This window comes from Camelus dromedarius, chromosome 36 (assembly GCF_036321535.1).
Source record: "Camelus dromedarius isolate mCamDro1 chromosome 36, mCamDro1.pat, whole genome shotgun sequence".
In the NCBI taxonomy this organism is placed as follows: domain Eukaryota; kingdom Metazoa; phylum Chordata; class Mammalia; order Artiodactyla; family Camelidae; genus Camelus; species Camelus dromedarius.
This window is the reverse complement of record NC_087471.1, coordinates 10136604-10160591: the sequence shown is the minus strand read 5'-3', so window position 1 is coordinate 10160591 and position 23988 is coordinate 10136604. Positions and strand designations below refer to the sequence as shown.

The window sequence follows — 23988 nt, the reverse complement described above, 5'->3', positions numbered from 1 at the left end:
TCACACTAGCAAAGCAGTGCTTGTAAGGCTGTTAAGATGAAATCTGGAAATTGCTCCCTTATTGAATATTACAATGGTATTTGCCAACATGGGATTTTTGCTTGTGTGTGCATTCAAACAAAATTTCTGACCACCATTGTTTATAGCCCCAATATATGAATATTTCCATATAATAAATTCCAAAGAAGATAAGTGAAATATTTAAATAACTCAAGCATTATAGACCCACTGATTACTGCATTTTACCTTTATTAAGCTTTTTTTCTCTTTTAAATCACCCGCAGACATTTCAAAGAGAAAAGAAAGCTGATAACGTCAAAAGATGAGAAAGGCTAAATTCAGGGAAATAAAGGAACCATAAATCAGGAAAACTTTGGAGCTGCTAGAAAGACACTTTAATTTTGTAGACAAAAGACTGCATTAAGGAGGAATAATGCAATAATCAAAGGTGAACGACTCTCTATTGTCTGGCGTCCCTCTCTGTGGGAATTTTCCCACCCCTGACAGCTGTAAAGGGGGGAGGGGCGCACACTGTGGCTGCGCCTTTATTCTCTCACCCTTTCTCCCCCCAGCCCCTCCTCTTCTCCGTCAATAAATGTCTGCAATCATATTCTTGAGCTCCTGTGTGATTTCAAGGTTCATCTCTTCCATGCAGCTCAAACACTAATTATCCCCGCTGTAATTAGTAAGATAATTAAATACTGGCTCACTCATCTACCTTGGGTCGGGTCATGATTCTCCCAGAAGACCTTGAGCAGCTCCTCAAAGCTGATGCGTTCTGGCTGGTACACCACTCGGACTACCTCTGCGTGGCCAGTGTTTCCTTGAAAGAAACAGAACATACAACATCAATTTATTACACATTGTTTGTTTCCGGAAAACCACTAGACAAAGGCTGAAATTCTTCCCTTTGAAGGCAGGGCGGGAGGCACAACTATGACGGTTTCATCTTAAGTCTCTGTCACTGGTCCTTTTTTCCAGAGACGCACACAGCTGAGCTCCAGCAAGCTTCCTGAGGATGGTGATTTCTCTTCAGTGTGCTCTAATTTTTTTTTTTAATTTCATGAGAAAATAAACTCAGGTTTTCATTTTTTCTAATCTCACTCTTAGGGAACCTTAAGGATCCAATCTAACATGGTGCTACAGATTCGAACCTATGCAAAGAGGAATAAGCCAATTTACTTTTATCATCACCCCATGCTGTATGTAGTAATAAGCTCAGCTGTACCGTGGAGGGAGATGGTGCCAGGTAGAGAAACCTGGGGAAAAAACAGGTATAGAGCTCGTTCACGTTAGATAAATTTGTTAACGGAGGGACATATTTGCTGTGCTGTTAGCACCGAGGCAAGGGTCAGGTTCCTAGACCCAGCAGGCGATAAGTGTTTTCTCAGCCTAATTCATCTCTGTGATAAACAACTCCTGTAGCAAACGCCTGTCTGCAGCCCCCACTGCCAGCCAGCCCCTTCTCAAAGGTGGTCCCCACAGTCCTGTGGATCAGGGAAGCGGGGATTTGCAGCATCACTCGTACCGATGGAATTCATGCCCTCTCTTATTTTACAGCGTTAGAACACGGTAAATAATAGACCCCTCCAAACTAACAGCCTCTCTACATTTAAATTTGTTTCCCCTCTCTTTTCAGCCACCTATGTGTAGGAAAGAATTGAGCCTTGCCCAAATAGGTAGCCAGCCTTTGCCTTGGCCTCTGATACCTGAAATGAGTGCCCTTATTTAGAGAAGGGCCAGCCACACTAACAGCCTTTTGGTAGGGGTGCCAACAGTGTTACGGGAGGGGCTGCTAAGACAGAAAGACCAACCCTGTGACTGAGGGTGGGGGTTTTGGGCAACAGAGTATCCGCTGATCTGAAGACTGAGTCCAGCCATGTGAGCAATCAATCAATCACACCTCCATAATGAAGCCCCAATAAAAACTCTGGACACCAGAGCTTGGGGGAGCTTCCTGGCTGGCAATACTCTTGGCATGTCATCATGCGTGGATGCCAGGAGGGCAACACATTCTGACTACGTGGGAGATGACATGAAAGTTTCACCCTGGAACCCTTCCAGACTCTGCCTGATGCTCTCTTCTTTTGGCTGATTTTGATCTGTATCCTTTCCCTGTAATCAACCTGTGAAGATAACAGCTCTCGGGGAGTTCTGTGAGTCCTTCTAACAAATTACCAAGCCTCACGGTGGTTTGGGGAATCCTTTGAACTTACACCTTAGTTTGCAAAAGTGATTTCCCCCTGTGTTGGCAATGTCACCTTAATTCTGACAACCCTCCAGTGGTACTGGCAGCGAAGGTAGAAATCCCCATTTTACAAACGGGGAAACAGGTACATGTAAGTTAGATTTGCCCAAGGTCACATAGCTAGTAAATTTCTGGACCATAACCTGAAAAACTACCTTCTGACTTCCAGTTCAGGGTCCTGTCCAATACATCAAAGCTGAGAGAGCAAAATGCACTGAATCCAGAAAAGGAAAGAAATCTATTCATTATCTTTAGTCTTTTAAAAAAATTTTAAATGTATTTCTGATGGTAGAAACAATAATTTGCAAACAGCATGAAGCTTAGAAAATGTGCATCTGTATAAAAAAGAAAATAAAAATCACTTACACTTCTACCAAATAAGATGAGTACTATGAATATTTTTACACATTTCTTCCTAGATACACACCAGATACACACACAAAACACATACGCACACCATGACACACAATTGGTTTTATTATAATCACTACATCAAGCTTTTTCTACTTACCAGCAATATTGTGTTTTCTCATACCACTGAAATTTATAGGAAATACCGTTTATAATGACTATATTACACTCCGAAGATGGCCCTACGGCGACTTATTTAACCATTCACTGTTTCTGTGCATTTGGACTGAATCCCATTTTTAACCTATGAATATAAATGTTTTTCTACATTTCTGAGGCTGCCTCAAGCCTTAGTTACATAAGTGGAATTTCTAGACCAATGTTTCTAAACATTTTTAAGTTTCCTGACACCTAGTGTCAAACTGCTACTCATTAAAGTTGACCCAATTTTTCTCCCAATTGGCAGCATATCTGAGGGCCAGCCTCAGTCACCATTACAGTGTTTTTAACCCCTACCAATTTATAGATGGAAGACAGTATCCTACCATTTTACTGCTCATGAATTTAATTATTAGGTTAAAAAGTCATGTTTATTAATCATTTAAATTTTTATTTGCTCTAATTTTTATGTCCTTTTTATATTAGGTTATTAGTATTTTATTCTTAATTGGTCAGTCTACATAATTTTAATTCAAATATTATAGTCATACTAAACAATAGTCAATCTAAACAGATTTTATGCCAGGGTGGAAGGAGATAGGGAGGGATAAATTGGGAGTTCAGGACTTACAGATACTGACTACTATATATACATAAAACAGAAAAAATTCAAGGTCCTACTGTATAGCACAGGGAACTACATTCAATGCCTTGTAATAGCCTATAATGAAAAAGCATATGAAAAGAAATACATATGTATATCTGAATCAAGATGCTGTACACCAGAAATTAACACAACACTGTAAATCAACTATACCTCAATAAAATAAATAAGTAAATAAAACCGGATTTTATGCTAATAGACATGAAAAGAGTGATGGTGGATTATGGGAAGATGATTCGTTGATTATGTTATTGTAGAACCACCTTTGATCTACTTTAAAATCTTATTTTGTGTCTTGAAATGTTTAAATGAGTGATTTAACTGCATAAGTAGTAATATTCTATTACTCTGAATATTAAACCTGGCATACAAATATGACAAAATATATTTGGTAAGAAAGGCATTGAAGCCACACTAGAACTATAAGCAAAAGATGTAAATTTATAGGCAATACACATTGGAAAAAATAAATGTAAATCAAGACATGAAAAATTTTCAACATTTTTAGTGATCAAATAAAAGCAAACAAATACACATTGAAACATTAACATACCATTGCTGACTTTAATGTAAGATGTTCTTTAATGCTCATAACAAAAGTTTTTCCAATTTTTCTCCATGGCGGTAAAGAACACATAACATAAAATTTACCATCTTAACCATTTTTAAGTGTACTGTTCAGTGGCACTAAGTATGGTCACATTGTTACGCTACCATCACCAACATCCATCTCCAGAATGTTTTTAATCTTGCAAAGTTGAAATTTTATATCCATTAAACCCTAACTTCCCATTTCTATCTTCCCCCAGGCCCAAGCAACCGCCATTCTATTTCTGTCTCTGTGAATTTAACTACTCTGGGTACCTCGTGTAAATCAACTCACACTGTGTTTGTCCTTTTGTGACTGGCTTATTTCCCTCAACAGGAAGTCCTTAAGGTTCACCCGTGTTGAAGCATGTGTCAGAATTTCCTTCTTTTTTTAAGGTTGTATAATACCCATTGCACTTTAATGCCACATTTGGTTTATCCATTCATCTGCCAACGACACTTGGGCTGCTTCCACCTTTTGGCTGTTGTGGGTAGTGCTGCTATGAATATGGGCAGACAGATACTGCTCACAACAATTTACAACAGATATCATCCCCATTTTACAGATGAGGAAACCAAGGCATCTCCACAAAGTTTTCTCACATAACATCCCACAGCCAGTATGTGGCAGGGTCCAGAAAAGAGCCAACCAGGTCTCACTGAAGATGGAAGGATTAGCTCATTCTGTGACCCCCAAGCTGGGCTCCTGAATATAGACACCTGATGCCATCACTTGACAGCCAATGTCCCACAGGCAGTGGCCCAGGTGAGAAAACCCAGCTGTGGGGTAACTGACATCCAGGCTGTCAAGGCTATTTTCCAGGATTAGGCTCTTCTTTCGTGGCACAGCACGGGGTCAGGAAAGAGCCCCACTCACCAGCAAACACCTTCAGGCATAATCTGTACACTGACATTATTTGTGGAGAGGTTTAGAGAAGCTTAGTTGTTTAAAAGATACTACTACCATTAAAATTCAGGCTGCATCTGCATCGACAAACAGTGTGGAGAAGCCCTTGTCAAACTCACCTTTAAGTTTCTTTATTTTATTTCTCCAAAGCACAGAAGTCTGTATAAAAATACACAGTGCAAATGATCAAAAGGATTAAGGGGCCAGGAACCACTCGCGGAAATGCCCACGCCTCCAGGAACTCGCCAGTGGGCTAGGCTAATTTGCTTCCCGAGACCAGTCTGCAAATAGTCTCTGGTGCTTCCAGAGATAAAAGGCTACATTTTAAAAGTACTTTGAGCTGTTTCTTCAAGTAACATCATGCAAACAGCATGATAGATGTGATGTGCAAACGTGCCTGTTAACAGTTCACGGCAGCATTAGAGACGCTTTAACACTGTCGTTCAAAAATACCTTGAAAGGAAAAATGAAAAGGATGAATGTCTTCTCTGAGCATTTCTCTGTTGCTTTACCTCATGACCCCAAAGGGAGGCGAATGAACGCAGACGGGTAGACTATGGAAGTCATTCTGCACAAGACAAAAGTGTTCTAGGGGCAGAAAAATCACACATCTGCTGTGTGAGTAAGATGGTTCTCTAGGACGTCAGTCCCCCATCTTCTCGGTCTTCCGGCTTTCCAAGCAAAGTCACTGTTCCTTGCCCCAGCACCTCCTCTCCTGACTTATTGGCCTGTTGTGTGGAGAGCAGAACGAGTTTGGACTCGGTAACAGTTTCCCCACACCAGCTCCCTGATCCAGGCACTCCACATCCCCACCTCCACCCCAGTTTCTCTTGCCTCCTCCCCCACCTGCAGTGCTCTTCCTCCAGCCATCTGCAATCCAAGCTCTCTCCTATTCTCAAGGTTCCCTCGGGTGCTGCTTCCTCCAGGAAGCCCTCCCTAAGTACAGGACTTTGAGAAGAGGCATGATGCGGGGGGAAGCACTGTCAGTGGGATCCCATCAGATCTACTGTGCTGAGATTTGTGCTCCTGGACTGAGTCAGGTCCCTTGAGGACCCTCCCTGGGTCTTTGTGATGAAGAGAGATGATGTGTGTAGCAGACAGGGTCCAGCAATTAGCACACAGAAGGGACTCAAAGAATGATCTTTCTCGTCCAAGCACCACTGATGCAGCGTCCCCTGACTCTTCCTGCACTTGGGATCAGTCACACGCAGTGTAACACTTGGGTGCTGTCTGTTTTCACATGCTTGCTTGGTCTGTCCACATACTAAGTAAGTTCCTGGAGGAGGAGGACCGGGGACAGGGCTGTTCTGTCATCCCCCAGGATCAGGCACATGATCTGACATTAAGAAACACGTACAGATTGGAGGAGTCTTTGTGCTGAATGTTTCTATCACTGACTTAGCCTCCATCTGGGTGACTGTCCACGCTGGCCCCAGCACGGCTCACCTGCCAGAGGACCAGACCCCGAAATGGAATCACACCTACAAGCCCTGTTCTGCCTCTCTGTCCCTAACACTGAAGTCTATGTAAACCTCACCACACATCTTCAAATGGACACAGCTACTACCTGGAGGAAGGCATTGGACACAATGAACGCAACTGTAACAACTTACCATAGGGTTAGCACGACATTTTCTTACTTATTAATGGATAAATATTTACTGAATGCCTTCTAAGTCCCAGGTGCTGTGCTAAGTGCTGGGGATACAGTGGTGGCAAAGGTTACTGCCGTGACAACTAAAAGACTCTTGCAGCCTGCGTATCGCTTATAGTCTGAGTCGAGGTAAAGAACTGCTCTTTAGAGCAAAAAGACCCGATCTATTCTGTTACCCTACAGGCAAGATGGAGGGGAGAAGTGAGCTATAGTTATTTTTTTCATTAAATAATAACCATTCTTCAATTCCCCTCATCTTTTCCAGCCAACGAGACCAATCCAAACCATTAAACCAGATGGAAGAGCAAACACAGAGATCCAGGGGTTTGATGGGAACAGGGGAGGATGGAGGACTAACACCTCCCTTTCCAGGACGAGATTTAAACCACTACTTTTCTCCTGCTAATTAACTACAAAGAGGTAAGATGTCAGCTCAGTTTCATCTCCAGCTCTTGCAGACAGAAAATGTGATTTCCAACAATGTATTCATTATAAAAAAAAATCCTAATACATCAAAATTGGATGCCCTGTGGAGTTCATTATAGGATTTGAGGAGTGTCTATACTGTCATTTTATCTTGGCTTTCTTTCTTTTGTCTCATCAGTCACTTAAAGTGTCCAAAGAGAAACGTAAGCCTTAAAAAGCATCCCATTGATTGAAAAGTAAAAAAAAAAAAAAAAAAAAATACTGTTAGAGCAATTTTAATTTTTTTTTTTTTTGGTACACCGTGGGGAGACGTGCTGGGGGATGCATAATCCTTCAGAGATTATTCTCTCAGAGAAGTACTAGAAACACAGTTGAGTACTTCATCAAGAAAATTCCTCAAGAAAACAATAAACTATAACCATCAATTCTTCATGCTACTGGAGGTTTCTTCTACAAAGCTAACTGGCAGGGAACTAGTCTAGGAGTGAGCAGCTACCGAGTTTCTGCACACACCCTGCTGACTGCAGAGGCTGGCTGTCACACCCTCTGAACTGTTTTTTTCCCAAACATGAAGTGTATGAAAGGATCTATGCAGTTGGCTGATCAATGCCTGTTTCCCAGACCAGCCCCAACTCCCACCAGATCATGAGACAGGCGGGCGCTAAGAGATGTTCGCAAAGCTAACCTGCCAAGTGGAGATCACGGCATCCTTGAGAACAGTTTTATTAAATGGCCTGATTAATATAAAAACGGCATTGCACACTGAGAGACTATGACTTCTTGATGCTGCTAAATTACATCAAAAAGTCCAAAACGAGGCCTGCTTGCACCTTGTCATTAGCGGGCTACAGCAGAAAAGAGGTTCACCACTGGACACCTTAGAGTCACGTGTAGAACTTTCTGGAAAAGACTCTCACCCTCCCACTCTGCCCCGCACTGGAATTCTGATACAGGAGATCTGGGGTCCGGCCTGGGCATATGTGTCCTCACAAAGCTTGACAGGACTGCTGATGGAAAACCCAGAAAGGGAACCACGAAATCAGGCATTTGATGAATGAGGCAATACCAAGGGAGAGAAAACCAGACAGGAAATTTCTTTTAACAAAGTCTCAGAATTGTAAGGGACACAAAAGGTCACCTAGCCAAACACCGTGTTGTTCTACCCCATTGAAACCTCCAGCCGACCACGTCAAGCGACAGGGTGCGGGATATTTCACAAAGCAGTCCAAGCCGGTGTGGGAATGTCCTGTCTTTACTGAGGCAGATCTACCTCCTTCTACTCACAGGGCCAGGCTGTGTCTTTTGGGGTCTACTCACTCCTCCACAATGACTCCCAAGAAGGCTGAAGGGGGAGGACTTTGTAGGGTAGTTAACTGGGCACTGACTCTGGAGTCAGAAGACCTGAATTTGAGGGCATAATCTGCCAGATAAGCCGCTTACCCTCTCCTAGTCACGAGTTCCTCATCTGTAAAATGAGGACGCTAACACTTGTCCTATCAATTTTGGAGTGTGGCTGAAAGCACTGAGTAACAGACATTAAGGGGGAAGCACTCTGGAAACTGACAGATAGTAATCAAATCTGTGACATCATTTCCATACACCACTAACAATGAGCCATGTCATGACAACGTCACTGTACAAAGCTAGAAGTTCTCAAACATTCAGGATCGGGGTGAATACAAACAGAACAATGTGGACCGCTCTCCAAGAAAAGCTGGGTTTCTTTGGGTAAGTGGCCAAGGGCAGGTTTTCCTAAAAGTGTTTGTGTTCTGAATCAGAGTGAAAACACAGCTAGAGCACCCCTGAAATCCTGGTAACAGAAGGGGTCTTTAAAATCAAGTCGGGTATTTTCTCATATTCTCCCCAAACTCCTCTCAACTCATAATAACATGGATGAGAAAAGGCACCCTTATTGAAACTCATCACTGCTAACTCCCGCTGCTTATGCAGAGTTGCCAGAAGAGCTACTTTAAGTCATCCAAAGATAATAATTGCCTGTTCATTTTGCACACAAACCACATTACAGTTGCTTTTTTTTCCTCAGAGAAAACTGCATGAGACACACACTTTGATATTTATATTGAAACTGATCACCCTCTCTGCCTGAATGCACTGCTTTCCCTGGGCGCATGCGCCGCTCCCTCCCCCCTCCTTCTCTCTCTCTTTTTCTTTCTCTTTTTCTCATCAAACATGAGATCTCTATAATTCTCTCTTTAAGAATGAATAAACATAAAAACCCTTGAAGACATTATCAAGTATGTTCAAACACATGATCCCTGTGCTATACAGTTGGACCTTATTTATCTATCTGTGTATTTTCTAAGGGTAAGCTCTGACCTCAATTTGTGTGTATGTGTGTGTGTGTGTTTGTGTGTGTGTGTGTGTGTGTGTGTGTGTGAGAGAGAGAGAGAGAGAGAGGTTAGTCAAATTAAATCCAAGTCTTTTCCACAACAAATTACAGAGAGGAGGTGATGAGAAATACGGAGGCAATCTGCTGTTCTATATTTTTGATGGAGAACACAAATTCCAGGATCAAGAGTACAAATTTTGCAACAAGTCAAAGCGAGCTGCTAAGAGTTAACATTATTTCAAGATTAACTTCGCAGCCTCCTGTGGGCTGTTCTGGTGGCAGTGCGGTCTGGAGGCAGAGACAGTGACTAAAAGGGCGTCCCCACTCTTCTGGGTCTACCCTCATCTGCACCCCCCATCACCCACTGATCAGAGAACAGACTAGAATGTTCTGAAGGCTTTGCATCAAGCATTGCCACCACGGCTGCTTTACAACATGAACAGACAACTGGGCTGTGGAGACAACTGGGGCACAGAATGGACACAATCCCCCAAGTGGCTGGAAAATCTGAGCTTCTCTAGGTTTGTCAGTGTTGAAAACATCTGGATATGTGAATTTCATAGTTCTCACCTTGGTGGATATCCCTTATGTAGGTCAGGGTAAGTCATACTCCTTGGCCACCAAAATAACTAATGAAAATAAGTTTAAAGTGACTTTCAAAATATAAATTTCAGACTGCAGATACATCAGTAACTATTTCTGTACTATGTTCCCTACCCTGGCCCTTCTGCAAATTAGGGGTAATTGTACTTGCCAGACACTTACTTCAGAGGCTGGTGAGAGGATATTTGTAAAGCTTGTTGGGTTTTGTGGATGAAAGGTTTCTAATTAGTACAAATTATAAATTATTACTATTCATTAGAAAGAACAAATGAATTATTTCATCTCTTAATGCATCTCTGACATCCACGTGCTATTGTACACAGAAGGACAGTCTTGGAGAATACACCCTGCTCAGAGGACAGCTATTAAATAAAACTACATCCCTCTACCTTTAAAAAGGATGCTTCAGAACCGCCTGAAAAAACCTGAAAAGTAAGTCCCATATTTCTTTGTCCCTTTATCTAAAAAGCAGGAAAAAATATAATTAGAAACGTGGATAAGAAGCCTTGGCCATTGTGCTTGGTTATAAGCTTCAGATGTTTGGATCCCAGCTTGATAAGGGCCACCTTCTTGATCAGCGCCCCTTTACAAAGCAGGCTCCTACTTCACAGCCAGGGTGGGGTCAGGGTTTCCAGCGCAGAGAATAAAGTAAAATCCTCCACAGAGAAGCCACTCCACACAATCCACTCATTGTGTAGATCTGATACCATTCTCCCCGGTGACACATGCCAGAAATCGTCTCAAAGACCATTTCTTATCTATAGCATTTTCTAAGATATGTTATATATAGTCTACCTGCTCCTACATTCACTGCACTAGTATTGTTTCAAGATTCTGCTTTCCCAGAACCGTACAGTCTAAGCCTTGTGTGCTAGTCAGTCAGCACCGACAGACTGTCAGGGTTACACCATCTCAGTCTGTTAGTATTCAGTTATCTGAGCGAGTGGACATTGGACAATTATGTTCACGTCAATATTCTCCATTAATTTTCATTAAGCTGATCCTTTTTTGATAAACAAGTTATACTTTGTTATTCAACTTTTCCAATGAGAGACAGGAGAGGGAGGAGACAGAGGAGGAAGAGGAGGGGGGAGCTGGAGGGGGAGGAGAATGAGAATTGGAACATACAAATTTAAAAGTCATTTAGAATTATTATAATTTATTGGTGATTTCAGTAGGAAATGCCTTCTTCTTTGGTAACAGTTTTATTGAGATAAAATCCAATTCAATCATTTAAAGCGTACAATTCTGTGGGTTTTAGTATGTTCACAGAGTTGGCCACCCATCACCACAATCAATTTTAAAACATTTTCATGACTCCAAGGAACTCCACATCCTTTAACTCTAATCCTCCCAACCCTCCATCCCCTCCAGTCCTGGGCAACCACTAACCTGTCTATTCCTGTCACTACAGATTTCTATATTCTGGACATTTCAAATACATGGACTCAGACACTCTGTGGTCTTTTGTGATTAGCTTCTTTCACTTGGAATAATATTTTCAAGGGCAATCACGTTGTGGTATGTATCAGTACTTCACTCTTCTTTATTGCCAAATAATATTCCATTATATGTATATACCACTTCTTATTTATCCATTTATCAAATAATGGACATCTGAATGGTTTCCACTTTGGGGCTATTATAAATAGCTAAATGCTGCTGCTATGGACATTCATGCATAAGGTATTCTATGGACATATATTGTCATTTCCCTTGAGGATACACCCAGGAGTAGGACTGCTGGGTTATACTCTATGTTTAACCTCCTGAAGACCTGCCAGACTGTATTCCAAAGGGACAGCATCATTTTCCCTTCCCTCCAGCAATGTATGAGGGCTACAAATGCTTTTTTGACTTAAGACTAGTAGATATCAGTATCAAAAAGTAATTTTAAAAATAAATAATTCAAAAAGAAGAAACCACAATAAAATATGGTAAATACTTAAAACCAAATTATAATGAAAATACTGTTATCAAAACTATTGGGAGGCAGCAAAAGTGATTCTTTTCCTGAATGTCCATCAACAGATGACTGGATAAAGAAGTTGTGGTACACACACACACACAATGGAATACTACTCAGCTATAAAAAAGAATAAAATAATGCCATTTGCAGCAACATGGATGGACCTGGAGAATGTCATTCTAAATGAAGTAAGCCAGAAAGAGAAAGAAAAATACCGCATGACATAGCTTATATGTGGAATATAAAAAAACGAAACAAGAACTTATTTATAAAACAGAAACAGACTCACAGACATAGAGAACAAACTTACAGTTACCAGGAGGTAAAGGGGGTTGGAAGGGATAAATTGGAAGTTCAAAATTTGCAGATACCAATTATTATATATAAAACAGATAAACAACAGATTTCTACTGTATAGTATGGGAACTATACTCAATATCTTGTAGTAACCTATAATGAAAAATAAAATGAAAACCAATATATGTGTGTATATGTATGACAAACATGACGCTGTACACCAGAAATTGACACAACAGTGTAAACTGACTATACTCCAATAAAAAAGAATGAAAAAAAAAAAGAAACAGACTATCTGAATCTTTCACAAACTCTTAATATAACACAAAAAAGGGAGAACACTGCCCAGCACGTTCTGTGGGGTTAGTACAACTGGATACTAAAATCGGAAAAGGACAGTATAAAAAAGTATAAAATTATAGGCCAATCTCATTCATGAAACAAGATGCAAACTCAACACCAAAATTAACAGTAAACTGAACCCAGCAATGTATTTAAAAGCTAAAACTTCTTGGCCAGCTTAGGTTTATCTCAAAATGTAATCAAAATCATGACCAGTTAATTTTTCATGAAAGTTGAACAAAGGGCTGAAAATAGCCAAGACTCTCCTCAAAAACGAGTTGAAAAGACTTGTTTCACCAATTATACAATTAATAATTAAGACAGTGCATTGGTGCAGTGACAGAAATAGAGAGCTAAGGAACAAAACAGTGAGCCCAGAAAGAGACTCATGCAAGTATGGAAACTTACTATGTGACAGAGGTTACATTATAGGTCCCTGGAACAGCTGATTATTCATAAAGACAAAAATAAAATAAGGTCTTTATTTAATAAGCAAAAGTCAATTCTAGTTACATTAAAACTTTTCATGTAAAAGGCCAAACTCCTTTAATATCTTTTAGAAGCCAAAGGTGGGGAAGATAATTTGTGGTCCCAGGTTAATCTAGAAAAGATACAAAATGTACAAACCATATCGGACAAGATTAATAAACTGAACCACATTAAAACTAAGAACTTCTCATCAAAAGACACAACAAAGAATTTTAAAAGAAAAGCCATCAAAGATAAGAAAAATCCTTGGTATACATATAACTGTCAAAGGATTCGCATCCAGAATATATAAAGAATTCCTTAAAACCAACAAGGAAAAAGACAAAAACCTCAAAAGGATAATTAGTAAAAGATCTAAACAGGCATTTTGCAGAAGAGAAATTTAAAACAGTCAACACATATATGAGAATTGCTTCTATTGCATTAGTCATCAAGAAAATGCAAATTAAAATCACAAGATGCCATTGCATACCCATAGAATTGGCTAAAAAATTTATACTTTGACATAGGCCCATGGTACCTTGGAAATCAAAACAATGGTACTTCTACAATTCAAAATTCCAGTGGAGCCTAGAGATACTCTTACACCTAGGTACTGGGAGATATGCAAGGATTTACCAAGCTGCACCGTCTATAATAGGAAAATAGTGTACACAAGCCAAGAACATCTATAGGAAAATAAAAAAATAACTTGCAGCTTGGCCATACAATAACATACCTGCAGAAAGCAATCAACTACAGCTATGTGGCTCAATGTGGATGAATCTCAGGAGCAAACTGTTGACTGAGAAAAATAATTCATGCAGGAATCCATATCGTACGATATCACTTATAAAATGGTCCAAACAGGCGAAACTAAATAATATATTGCTTTGGGATACACAAAGCATATGGCAAAACTACCAGGAAAAGCAAAGCAACAGTCAGCACCGCATTGTTCAGACAGCAGACAATGCTGGGAAGAGGCTCTGGGGATGCAATGGCAGGTGGGGGGCCAGTGGTGCGGGGTGCATGCTGAGGGTTTCCACATTCTAGATAAAGTTCTAGTTCTTAAGTGTGATGGGTTCCTCTTATTCTTAGATTTTATCATTTAAGTCCACTTTATATAATTCTTTTCATGGACCAAATATTTGATTTTATTTAAAAAGGAACGCCTATAATGTCCCGAGAACCTCAGACTTACATCTGTTTTTATTAAAAGAAACTATGGATAGTAACCTTTATTTTTCATTTAAGACCAAGTTATTCTAAACACCTCTCCTAGGCATTTAACTTTAATTATACATACAAGTATACAAGTTAATTACTAGTTTACTAAATTTTTTTAAAGTTATACTGTGTCAATCTAGAACTGAAAATAATCATTTTCATTACAGAGGCCATGATTCAAACCTCTTTTTCCCCTATTCTATTAAGAGCTACTCTTCAGAAGCCTTATAAATCATAAAACCCAAAGGGTGGCTTGGAGGTTGTTCAGTGACTCTCAGAGGGTCTCTGCCAGGAAGTTAAATACAATTGCCTTTTGCCTTTCGCTGTTTAAGCCGCCCCATCTATAGACTGTTACCGCAGCCCTAGGAAATTAATACATCCGCTATTGGGGTTACCTCTCCACGTGGGAGATGGATAATTAAAGCTTCTTTTCCTCACTGGGTAATTTTGTGGGTTTCTAGGGGATCCTCTCTCTGAGAATCTCTGGCCGCTGTTCCCTAGAGGTGGGCAGGGCCCCTCCCATCTGCTCCAGCTGGCTGCTTACAGCCGCCCTCCCTGCTCCCCACCCTCTGAGCTTCCAGCAATCCACCCCATGGATTTCCCCTGTGGGAGTCCGCTGGCCCCTCCACGTGGTCCTCGTGGGAGAGGTACTTTGTAAAAGATCCCAGACTGCCTCCTCAGCACAGGGTCCAATTCTGGAAGCCACACACCTTTGCCCCACCTGGGAGGAAGCACAACCAGACCCCAGGCTGGCTGTGTCCTTTCTGTTGCCAGCCGGGCAGCCCCTGCCACAGTCTTATTAGCCTTCTTCCTCCATGGGCAGGAAACACACACCAACCCTGACATATCCCAGATTCCAGCAGCAGATGTTAAGTTGTCCGGGTGCTCCCCCGGAGGCCTCCTGCGCTTGGCTTGAGGTAACAATACAGATCCCGCTCACCGGCTCGCCTTAGGTATTGGCCTCATTCTCCAGCAACTTCTCCCAAGAAATCATCGCTCTCAATTATTAACCCCCCTCTGTCTAACGTTGGTATAAAGCATTTTACAATTTCCTAGAATGCTCTATACAGATAAGTCTAAAACGTCCCTACAGAATGCGGGGCTTGGCACTTACTCTCATTGATCCAGGTTCTGGGGCTCTGCTGACCTTGGTGAGCAGACTTTAACACCTAGTTTTACCTCACTTTCCTGCTGCCAACTCCCCTAGATGATACTGTAACAGGGAGAACAAATCTGACTCCACATTAGATCTGTTTCTTTTACTTTAACCTTTGTATTCCATTGCTTTTGCTACAAGTTAAGAATGTTGCTGTTAGCCTGAAATATACAGGGCAGCCCACTCTCAAGGCTCTGACCTTTAAAGGTATAATGCTTTTCCATTCATACGGAGCGGAGATGAAAAGTTGCAGAACAGAGAATAACATTTGTCTTGTTGGAGGTTTACAGGAACATCATGACCTGACCTACGGGGACAGCGGCAAGAACAAAGGATTCCGGCACCAAGAAGTTCGCAACAACCAACGACACCCCTTCCTCTTTTAATATAAAAGAAAGCTTGAATTCTAACTTGAGTAAGATGGCTGTTTGGGACACTAGTCCACCATCTTCTCTGTCTGCTGGCTTTCCGAATAAAGTCACCATTCCTTGCCCCAACAACTCATCTCTCGATTTGTTGGCCTGTCGGGTGGGGAGCAGTACGAGCTTGGACTTGGTAACAATAGGGAGGCCTCTATCAGTAGAAGTGACTGAGAAGAAACTGGCGACAAGCTGACAAAGGCCACGCGGGGCTGGCTCTCCACCTCATCTCTTTCTCTGCAGTTTTAGTCCCTCTTCAGTTTGGCTGAATGATTTATTTCCAGAGTGTTAGCTGTTCCCTGCTCCCCATGTAACAAGAGAGAAAATTTGCCTTTGCTTGAAGGGAGAGATTATAGAGGAATCCTAGAGGCCAGGGTTGGTGGAGCCTGGGATTAGCTGATGCGAGAACCCTGAGACCCAATCTTCTTAAGGGTAGGAGCTAAATCGCATTCTGCCTTTGAACCCCAAGCATCTAAATGTGCCTTCCGTGCAGCAGGAATGCTCCTTACACTGAATTCTAAATGCCCAGGCCTTTGAGGCCCTGACTATGCTGGGGTTAGTGGAGAACTTGGGAAGCCTGAAGACAACTGATGATGTTGTATTATCCTTTTGACTATTTAAAAACACATTTTAGTCTCTCTGGGGAATTCTTCAATGCCAGAATATTACATTTCTGCTGTGTGTTAGCCATACGATTTTCCCCAATCTTCCTTTCCCACCAGACTTTCCCCCCACTTCTCCTCAAGGGCCATCCTTTCCTTACACTTTCCTCACACCAGCAGCACTTAGGGGCTTCCATCCAATCGGGCACTTGTCTTCCTCCTCACCCCCTTCATCTGCCCAGGGTCAGCTCCTGCATGACACCTTTCTGATTCCCAGCCAGAAATCACCTCTGAGTTCTCAGAGGTCTCCACCTGCATCCGTCCTGGGGCCCTGAGCACTCTCTACCTTAAGTTAGAATGACCTTCTCTGCTCCACAAGGTGATGAGCTACTTGAGTTACAACAAAGTTATGTCTTATGGACCTTGGTACCCCTCGCAGCACCCACACTGACAAGTCCCACAGAATGGCACTCACCAAGGGTTGAAAGAATTTTTGTAAAACCTCAGTGTGTTTTATCAATGCATATAATTTATTCTTAGGTGACAGGAAAGACTGACAAGGAAGGTTAACCTGTACGAGTTACAGGCTTGATTTACAGGTTTGGTTTCACAGTTGTTTTGCAGTAAAACAAAGTCATGACTTTTCATGTTGGTTTTTTTTTTCCCCCAGAAAGTGAAAATACACATAGAAACACTTAGAAACATTCTTAAAAACCTGCTATTCCCCCATTAGCAAATCATACCTTATATCAAGTTTACAATAATAAGTCAGAGAAATTTCACCATCTTATGACAAAGGTTTTGTCTTGTCTTTATTTTGTGTTTCCTTTTGTATGACAATTGGATGGAATGTCTAAACACCTATACAGCTGCTTGTTTATTCTTATTGTAAAGTCTCAGAAAGCATACTTTTTGTCCAAATTGATGTCCCTAAGTATTAAAATCCTGTTACATTCTTGAAGTTCTATTTTTCCATGGAGATTATTTTCAGACATACACCTTCAGATGAAACATGATTAAGAAATAAGAACTTTGACTTATGTGTGTATGAAGTAAAAACCATAGGGAACACACTGCGGGTTTAAAATACACACCAGGAACCATCCAGTTAAATATTACAATCCTATCGCACTTACTTCATAATTTATGGTTAGACAAGCACTGTCCATGGTACTGAACACACTGTTGGCTGTCTACCCAACAACGATCCACCTCTCACCCCTTCCTTGCTTGTTGAATACCAAGTCAGTTCAGGAGTCAGGCAATCAGGCAACTTTGGGCAGGCTGGGCCCCTCTGACTTACCAGTATACGTTCTGACTGCTCTAACTCTTTATGACCACTGCATTCCTCTTTCCAGTGACTGGTCTAGGCACAAGAACGTGAAACACTTCTAGCTGAAGAAGAGATTTAAGGGGATGCCTCCTGAAGGACTTCTAGGAAACGTTTCTTACAAAAAAGGAGCACTAATTCCCTTTTCTTGACAGTGGATCTTGAAATTGAGGACTTGATGCCGGAAACTGTGGCAGCCATCCAAGGCCAGTGAGGGATGCTGCCAAAAGTGAGAATGGCAGAGTAGAAAGATGGGGAGAACCTGAATTCTTGATGACTTTTTTTTTTTGAGGCACCAAATTAATCACCCTGGAACTTCTTGACTTTTAGTTATGTGAAAGAGTACATGTTCCTATTTTTAAGCCAATTTTAGTTGAGATTTCTGTTACTTGCCACCAAAAGTATCCTGAATAATCTACATATTGGATCTCATTAAATCCTCACAACAATGGTGTGAAACAGGCATTTTACAAATGAAGCAAACGGAATAGCAAAAAGTTGAATCTCTGTGCCAAGGTCACATGTCTATAAATGGCATAACTGGATCTGAAACCAGGTCTGATTCCAAATTTGGTGTTTCTTCCCACGAAACCTGATGACACACACAGAAAAAAGCCTAGAGCAAGAAAACATACTGTCAAATCATCCTGACATTCCCATCAAGTCTAAGGCAATCGTGCCATCACGGAAACAGACTAGCCACTGAGTGCAAATACTAGTTCTGTCAAAGACTCCAGGATCATGACTAAATCACTGAAGTGAATTCTCGATTAGGAGACTTACAGTTTTCAACTCTAATTTAAAAGCAACGAATTCAGGACAAATCCAAAAATATTAAATGTCAACCATTTGTCCACAGCTGTCTGGCATTGTGGGCAATACACAATAGACCAAATACTAGCTTGTCCTTAAGGAGAAGAACTTGCTCACCTGAGAATCTGAGTCATAGGTAGTACCTGAAACAGCTAAAGAAACACATGCAGGATGACATCATCTATTAGCCTGTATGTCAATGATAGCGTAATAGATGCTAAATACAGCATGAGACTCAAAAGTAGTTCAGGTCCCACGTTAAGGTGTCACACATCACTCAAGGGCCAACAAAATATCTCATGCCTCTTACGTATTAGGTTCAATCATATGAAATTGCTAAAATCTAACCACTTTTTTTTTTTACTAAAAAAAAAATGGCAACTTTGTGTGTTTCAACCTTGCCAGGCCCAGAGATACAGCAGAAAGTAGAAAGCATTCAATGCAGTGGGAGAGTCAGCGACGTAAACCTCAGTTACAATCCAGTGGACAAGCGCTCAGTAGAAGGGCACGTGTAGGGTGGGGTAAGAGCACACGGGGGAAGCGCTGAGACTGAACTTGTGGAGTCAGAGAAGCTGCCAAAAGAGGAGACGCCTAAACTGAGTTCTCAGTGGGCATTAGCTCTGATATGACTGATTTCTTAAGTCTCTAAAGAAGTACACTGCTGGTGGGAATGCAGTTTGGTGCAGCCACTATGGAAAGCAGTGTGGAGATTCCTCAAAAGACTAGGAATAGACTTACCATATGACCCAGGAATCCCATTCCTGGGCTTGTATCCAGAAGGAAATCTACTTCAGGATGACACCTGCACCCCAATGTTCATAGCAGCACTATTTACAATAGCCAAAACATGGAAACAGCCTAAATGTCCATCAACAGGTGACTGGATAAAGAAGATGTGGTATATTTATACAATGGAATACTACTCAGCCATAAAAACCGACAACATAATGCCATTTGCAGCAACATGGATGCTCCTGGAGAATGTCATTCTAAGTGAAGTAAGCCAGAAAGAGAAAGAAAAATACCATATGAGATCGCTCATATGTGGAATCTAAAAAACAAAAACAAAAACAAACAAACAAACAAAAACAAAGCATAAATACAGGACAGAAATAGACTCACAGACAGAGAATACAGACTTGTGGTTACCAGGGGGGTGGAGGGTGGGAAGGGATAGACTGGGATTTCAATATTGTAGAATAGATAAACAAGATTACACTGTATAGCACAGGGAAATATACACAAAATGTTATGATAACTCACAGAGAAAAAAATGTGACAATGAGTGTGTATATGTCCATGAATGACTGAAAAATTGTGATGAACACTGGAATTTGACACAACATTGTAAAATGATTATAAATCAATAAAAAATGTTAAAAAAAAAAAAGAAGTATATTTCTAAAGGAACATTCATACCTTCCTACTTTCACCCATTACATGTGTCTGGAAAGCCAGCTATTTTTATGTTAATTAATTCTTTTAACAGGGCTATGCTGAGTGGTTTGCACAGAAGACGTGTAATGCATGTTTTAATCATCACCCCGTCCATCAAGGTGAGAAACAGTATCCCCGCTTTTACTAATGAAGACACAGGGGCTCAGACAGTTCCCCGGGATCACGCAGCCATTTGGCAGTGGAGCCCGGAAAACATTATGATAGGAAATAAGAAGAAAAGCCACAGTGTGATCCTCATAGAATTAGTGATCTAAACGTCCTGTGTTAAAAACAAACAAATGCAACCACGGAAGGAAAATAATTTTTAGGATTCTACTCTAATGCAAACATCTCTTCTGGTTATGAAGCACGATCAAAGGACTACCATAATTCCCCTGTCTAGTGCCCAAAGGGTGCCAATAAGACTCAGAGCTCCAAAAAAGTTCCAAGGACCAAGCCAGAAGCCCAATTAGTCAGAAGGGGGTTTGGAAATGCCTAGGTCCTTTGAAATCAACTTTAAAAGACCATCTGAGATGCCCACAAAGAGTTGCACTCACAGTGAGTGCACTCACAAAGGATAACCATTTCGGCATCTTCTTCCAGGAGTTTCCATACAACTGCAGGAAGGCAGAGCTGAAAGGGCCTGGGGGAGCTCAGCAGATTCTGCAGCCTCTTCACCAGAAATGTGCTTCCTTATCTCCGGCAGCCCACCTTAACTGATCTCCTGGCTTCCCTGGTGGTCCGCGCAGCCACGTGAATGCGTTCTACCAAGAACAGGAGCAGAAGCCATGTGTGCCGGTGCTTAGCTGAGGCCTTTCAGCCACAGGTGTGCCCTCCCAAGGTGCTCTCTGCCCATATGATAGGCTAGATGTAGATGGACGTAGATGGCAAAAGGGTCACAGGGGACAGCAGAGCCACCAAATGACACGATGCCGTCTGGTTCCCTGAATCACCATGTGAGGAAAGCTGCCACTGGCCAGGAATGCCCACTGTCAGATGTTACCCTGACAAGAAATAAATCTGCACTGTTTGAGCCACTGTACATTTTGGCGGTCTGTTTGTTATAGCTGATTGTCCAATCCCATAGACAGTGGCATAACCAGGTCAAGAAGCAGGTGTGCTGTGAAATTCCTTTGGGGCTCTGAGCACATCTTCTAAGACCAAGGGGATGCCCCCTGCTGCACCTGGCTCCCTCAGTCCAAGGGAGTCCTACCACAAAGCATTTTTGGAAATGAGATCTAAAGGCTAAGCAAATAAATGACTCAAAGTAAAGCATGTAACAAGACAATGAACATCTGAGTTACAATAGCTATCAAAATACGGGGCAAAACAGGAGGAGGAAACGGAGAAAGGTTTTAGAACTTGTCCCTGATATAATAGGTATTACTCCTTGATGTGGGTTTTTATTGCCTGTCTAAAGAGTTCTTGATGCAAACAAAATTATGTCAATAAGTAGAAAACCATTTATTTATAAGAAAGATGTCTCTAAGTATTAAATCCACTTACATTGTTAAAGTCTTTTAAATAAGGGTTGTTCTTAAACAAATACCTCCAAATGAAACAGGACTAAGGAACCAGAACCTTGACGGATGTGTGTATGAAATGAAAACCATGGGGAAGAAACACATCTGGGGGATTAGGTACAATTAAAAGTATATGCAGTGATACTGAGTTACTTGAGGCTCTTTGACTTCCAGATTTGATTCAAATATCAGTAAATTTGATCATTTATACTTTACACTTTGTAAAGGGGAAAAGCAAAAAGACGATACTGGAATCAAACCCAGTAAATCCTATTTTTTAAATGGGGTAAGAAGCCATAGATGCTGAATCTATAAAGTAATAGAACTAGACAAGATTTGAGAAAGCTTCCTCCTCAATTTCTTCATTTCATCCATGAGGAAACTTAGGCACAGAGAGGTTAAGTCACTTTCCCAACATAACACAGCTTTTTGATGAGAAAATAACGGAGGTTTGCTGACTCCCAGACCTGGGTTCTTTGGCTCTGATAGTATAGAAGGAAGATCAAAATTTAACCTCAGAAAAATACTTGAACTATACTTCCAATTAGCTGAATTATACTAAGGGGGCAAGAGATGCGACCTAGAATTAGTACCGTCTTGAGTTGGCCAGGATACATTTTATAAGAATAATTTCACTGAGCTTAAGAAAATTATTAAAGACATTCTTAAAACACTGCCCTTATTTCTTCTACTATCACCCACCACTGTTATTATAAAGATCTAGGTCTCAAGTAATGAGGTATATACTTTGTTATTTAGAAAAGCTAACAGATTATTTTTAATCATCATAATGGTTATACACTTCCAATTACACAGAGAAGAAAAATCAAATCCCTTTTAATTCTACCTTTCTTAACCCTGAAGGATATTTCTTCCAGATTTCACCAGCTGATACAATTCAGATGAAAAAAAAGATCCTTCCTTTATTACTTAAAGGGAGCTGTAAATCAAATGGGGATCTCAGGGGCAGGGGACAAAGGGAGGGAAGGAGCGAGGACTCATTTGCTTATTACGTTTCCATAAAAAATTAAGAATAACAAGCAGATCTAAGTCTGCCCACAACTGGAGCCTCGTATCAGTTACTACTGAAACATTAAAGACTTTTCTTACAAACTGCAATCAACCTAACTTTCTGTTGTCTCGAATACATACGTGCAGCTCCAACTGATGAGATGCTATTAATAAAGGAAGCGAGCGCTACAAATGAAAGCAAGCCCCGCTTAATCACATTAATCCAGAGCAAGTCAAAGGCTTCAATTTTCGAAATAATTTTGGGCTTAATGCCTTGGAGATGGGCAGACTGCTCCATTGAGGCAGCAGCTGGTCCAATTTAAGCTGCATTGTGAGGCCGGAACTGTCAGGTCCTTACAGAAACAAGGATGCAACCAAAACTGCTGAGACAAAGGAAACTGCAAGGAATTGAAAGGGCCGTGGAACAATTACGAGGCGGCCCACTGTGGGTGCACTGTATACGATTAACCAACTCTCACTGTCGGGATGGGGTGGCACTCACGCACTGTGACGGTGCCCCCAGCCACAGAGCCCCAGACAGCTGCCACGACTCCGGGGTACCGATTAGAACAAAGCCTGTCCGTAAGTATCACCTGACGCACATTCCTGCCTCCACCGCCCTAGACACAGAGGCTGTCCTGACCTAGACGTGGACAGAGGCACTGGCTGGGCACCAACAGAGAGATGCTGCCGGAGGATGTGATGGCCAAGAAAGGGTGAAACCCTGAGAACAGGTTTTTCATCAGTGGGATTTCAATTTCCCTGAGCAATGATCTTAATGATTTCCTATGCAACAAAACTGGAAAAAAAAAAAAAAAAGGTCAAAAATAAACAAAGACACAAAACCCAAGTTCTGGGCTGCAAATCAAGAGATCTAATTTTTAATCTCAGATGGGCAGCTCTGGCTGAGTGATGCTGCGCGATTCACCTTACTCTCTGGGCCCTCATTTCCTTGGGAACCAAACCAAGGTTCCAGCTCTGTGTCACGCAGCTTGCAAACAACAGAGCTGACCAGCTCCAAACTTCCCACGGCATCCGCTCACCCGGACACGTCTTGTATTGTATTAGGAGATGCCGCTGCACCGCAGTAGCAGGGACTGTGGAATCAAAATGCCTGGGTTTGAACACTGGTTCTGTTCCTTCCTACCCACTATTACTGTTTTCATTTTCGCTACTTGTCTCATCACTGAACAACGAAGAGGCCCCACCAAGGAAAGGCTGTTCACAATCTCATTTGTCATTGCTCTCCAACTCTTTAAAAGTCCCACGTGTCAGAAAAGACAACACATCCAATTTCAAACAGTAAAATCGGGCCATGAACTCTCTCAGACCAGGCTGGAACTAAGGAATTAAAGCAGGCGGACATTAATGACTCAGGTCCTGGTCGCAGCTCCCTGCTTGGACAACTGTAGGCTACGTTCCTAAAACTTCAGTGTGGAAT

At 41.5% G+C, this 23988-nt stretch overlaps 1 protein-coding gene across 4 annotated transcripts in view; it reads right to left on the bottom strand.

Moving 5' to 3' along the window:
- Positions 1 to 23988, bottom strand: part of MSRA (methionine sulfoxide reductase A) — a 285576-nt gene that overhangs the window by 94534 nt on the left and 167054 nt on the right. For all 4 annotated transcript variants that reach the window (XM_031442126.2, XM_031442129.2, XM_031442132.2 and 1 more), the window contains exon 4: positions 719 to 823. In XM_031442126.2, the coding sequence (XP_031297986.2) occupies positions 719 to 823 (105 nt within the window). The remainder of the gene's footprint in view (positions 1 to 718; positions 824 to 23988) is intronic.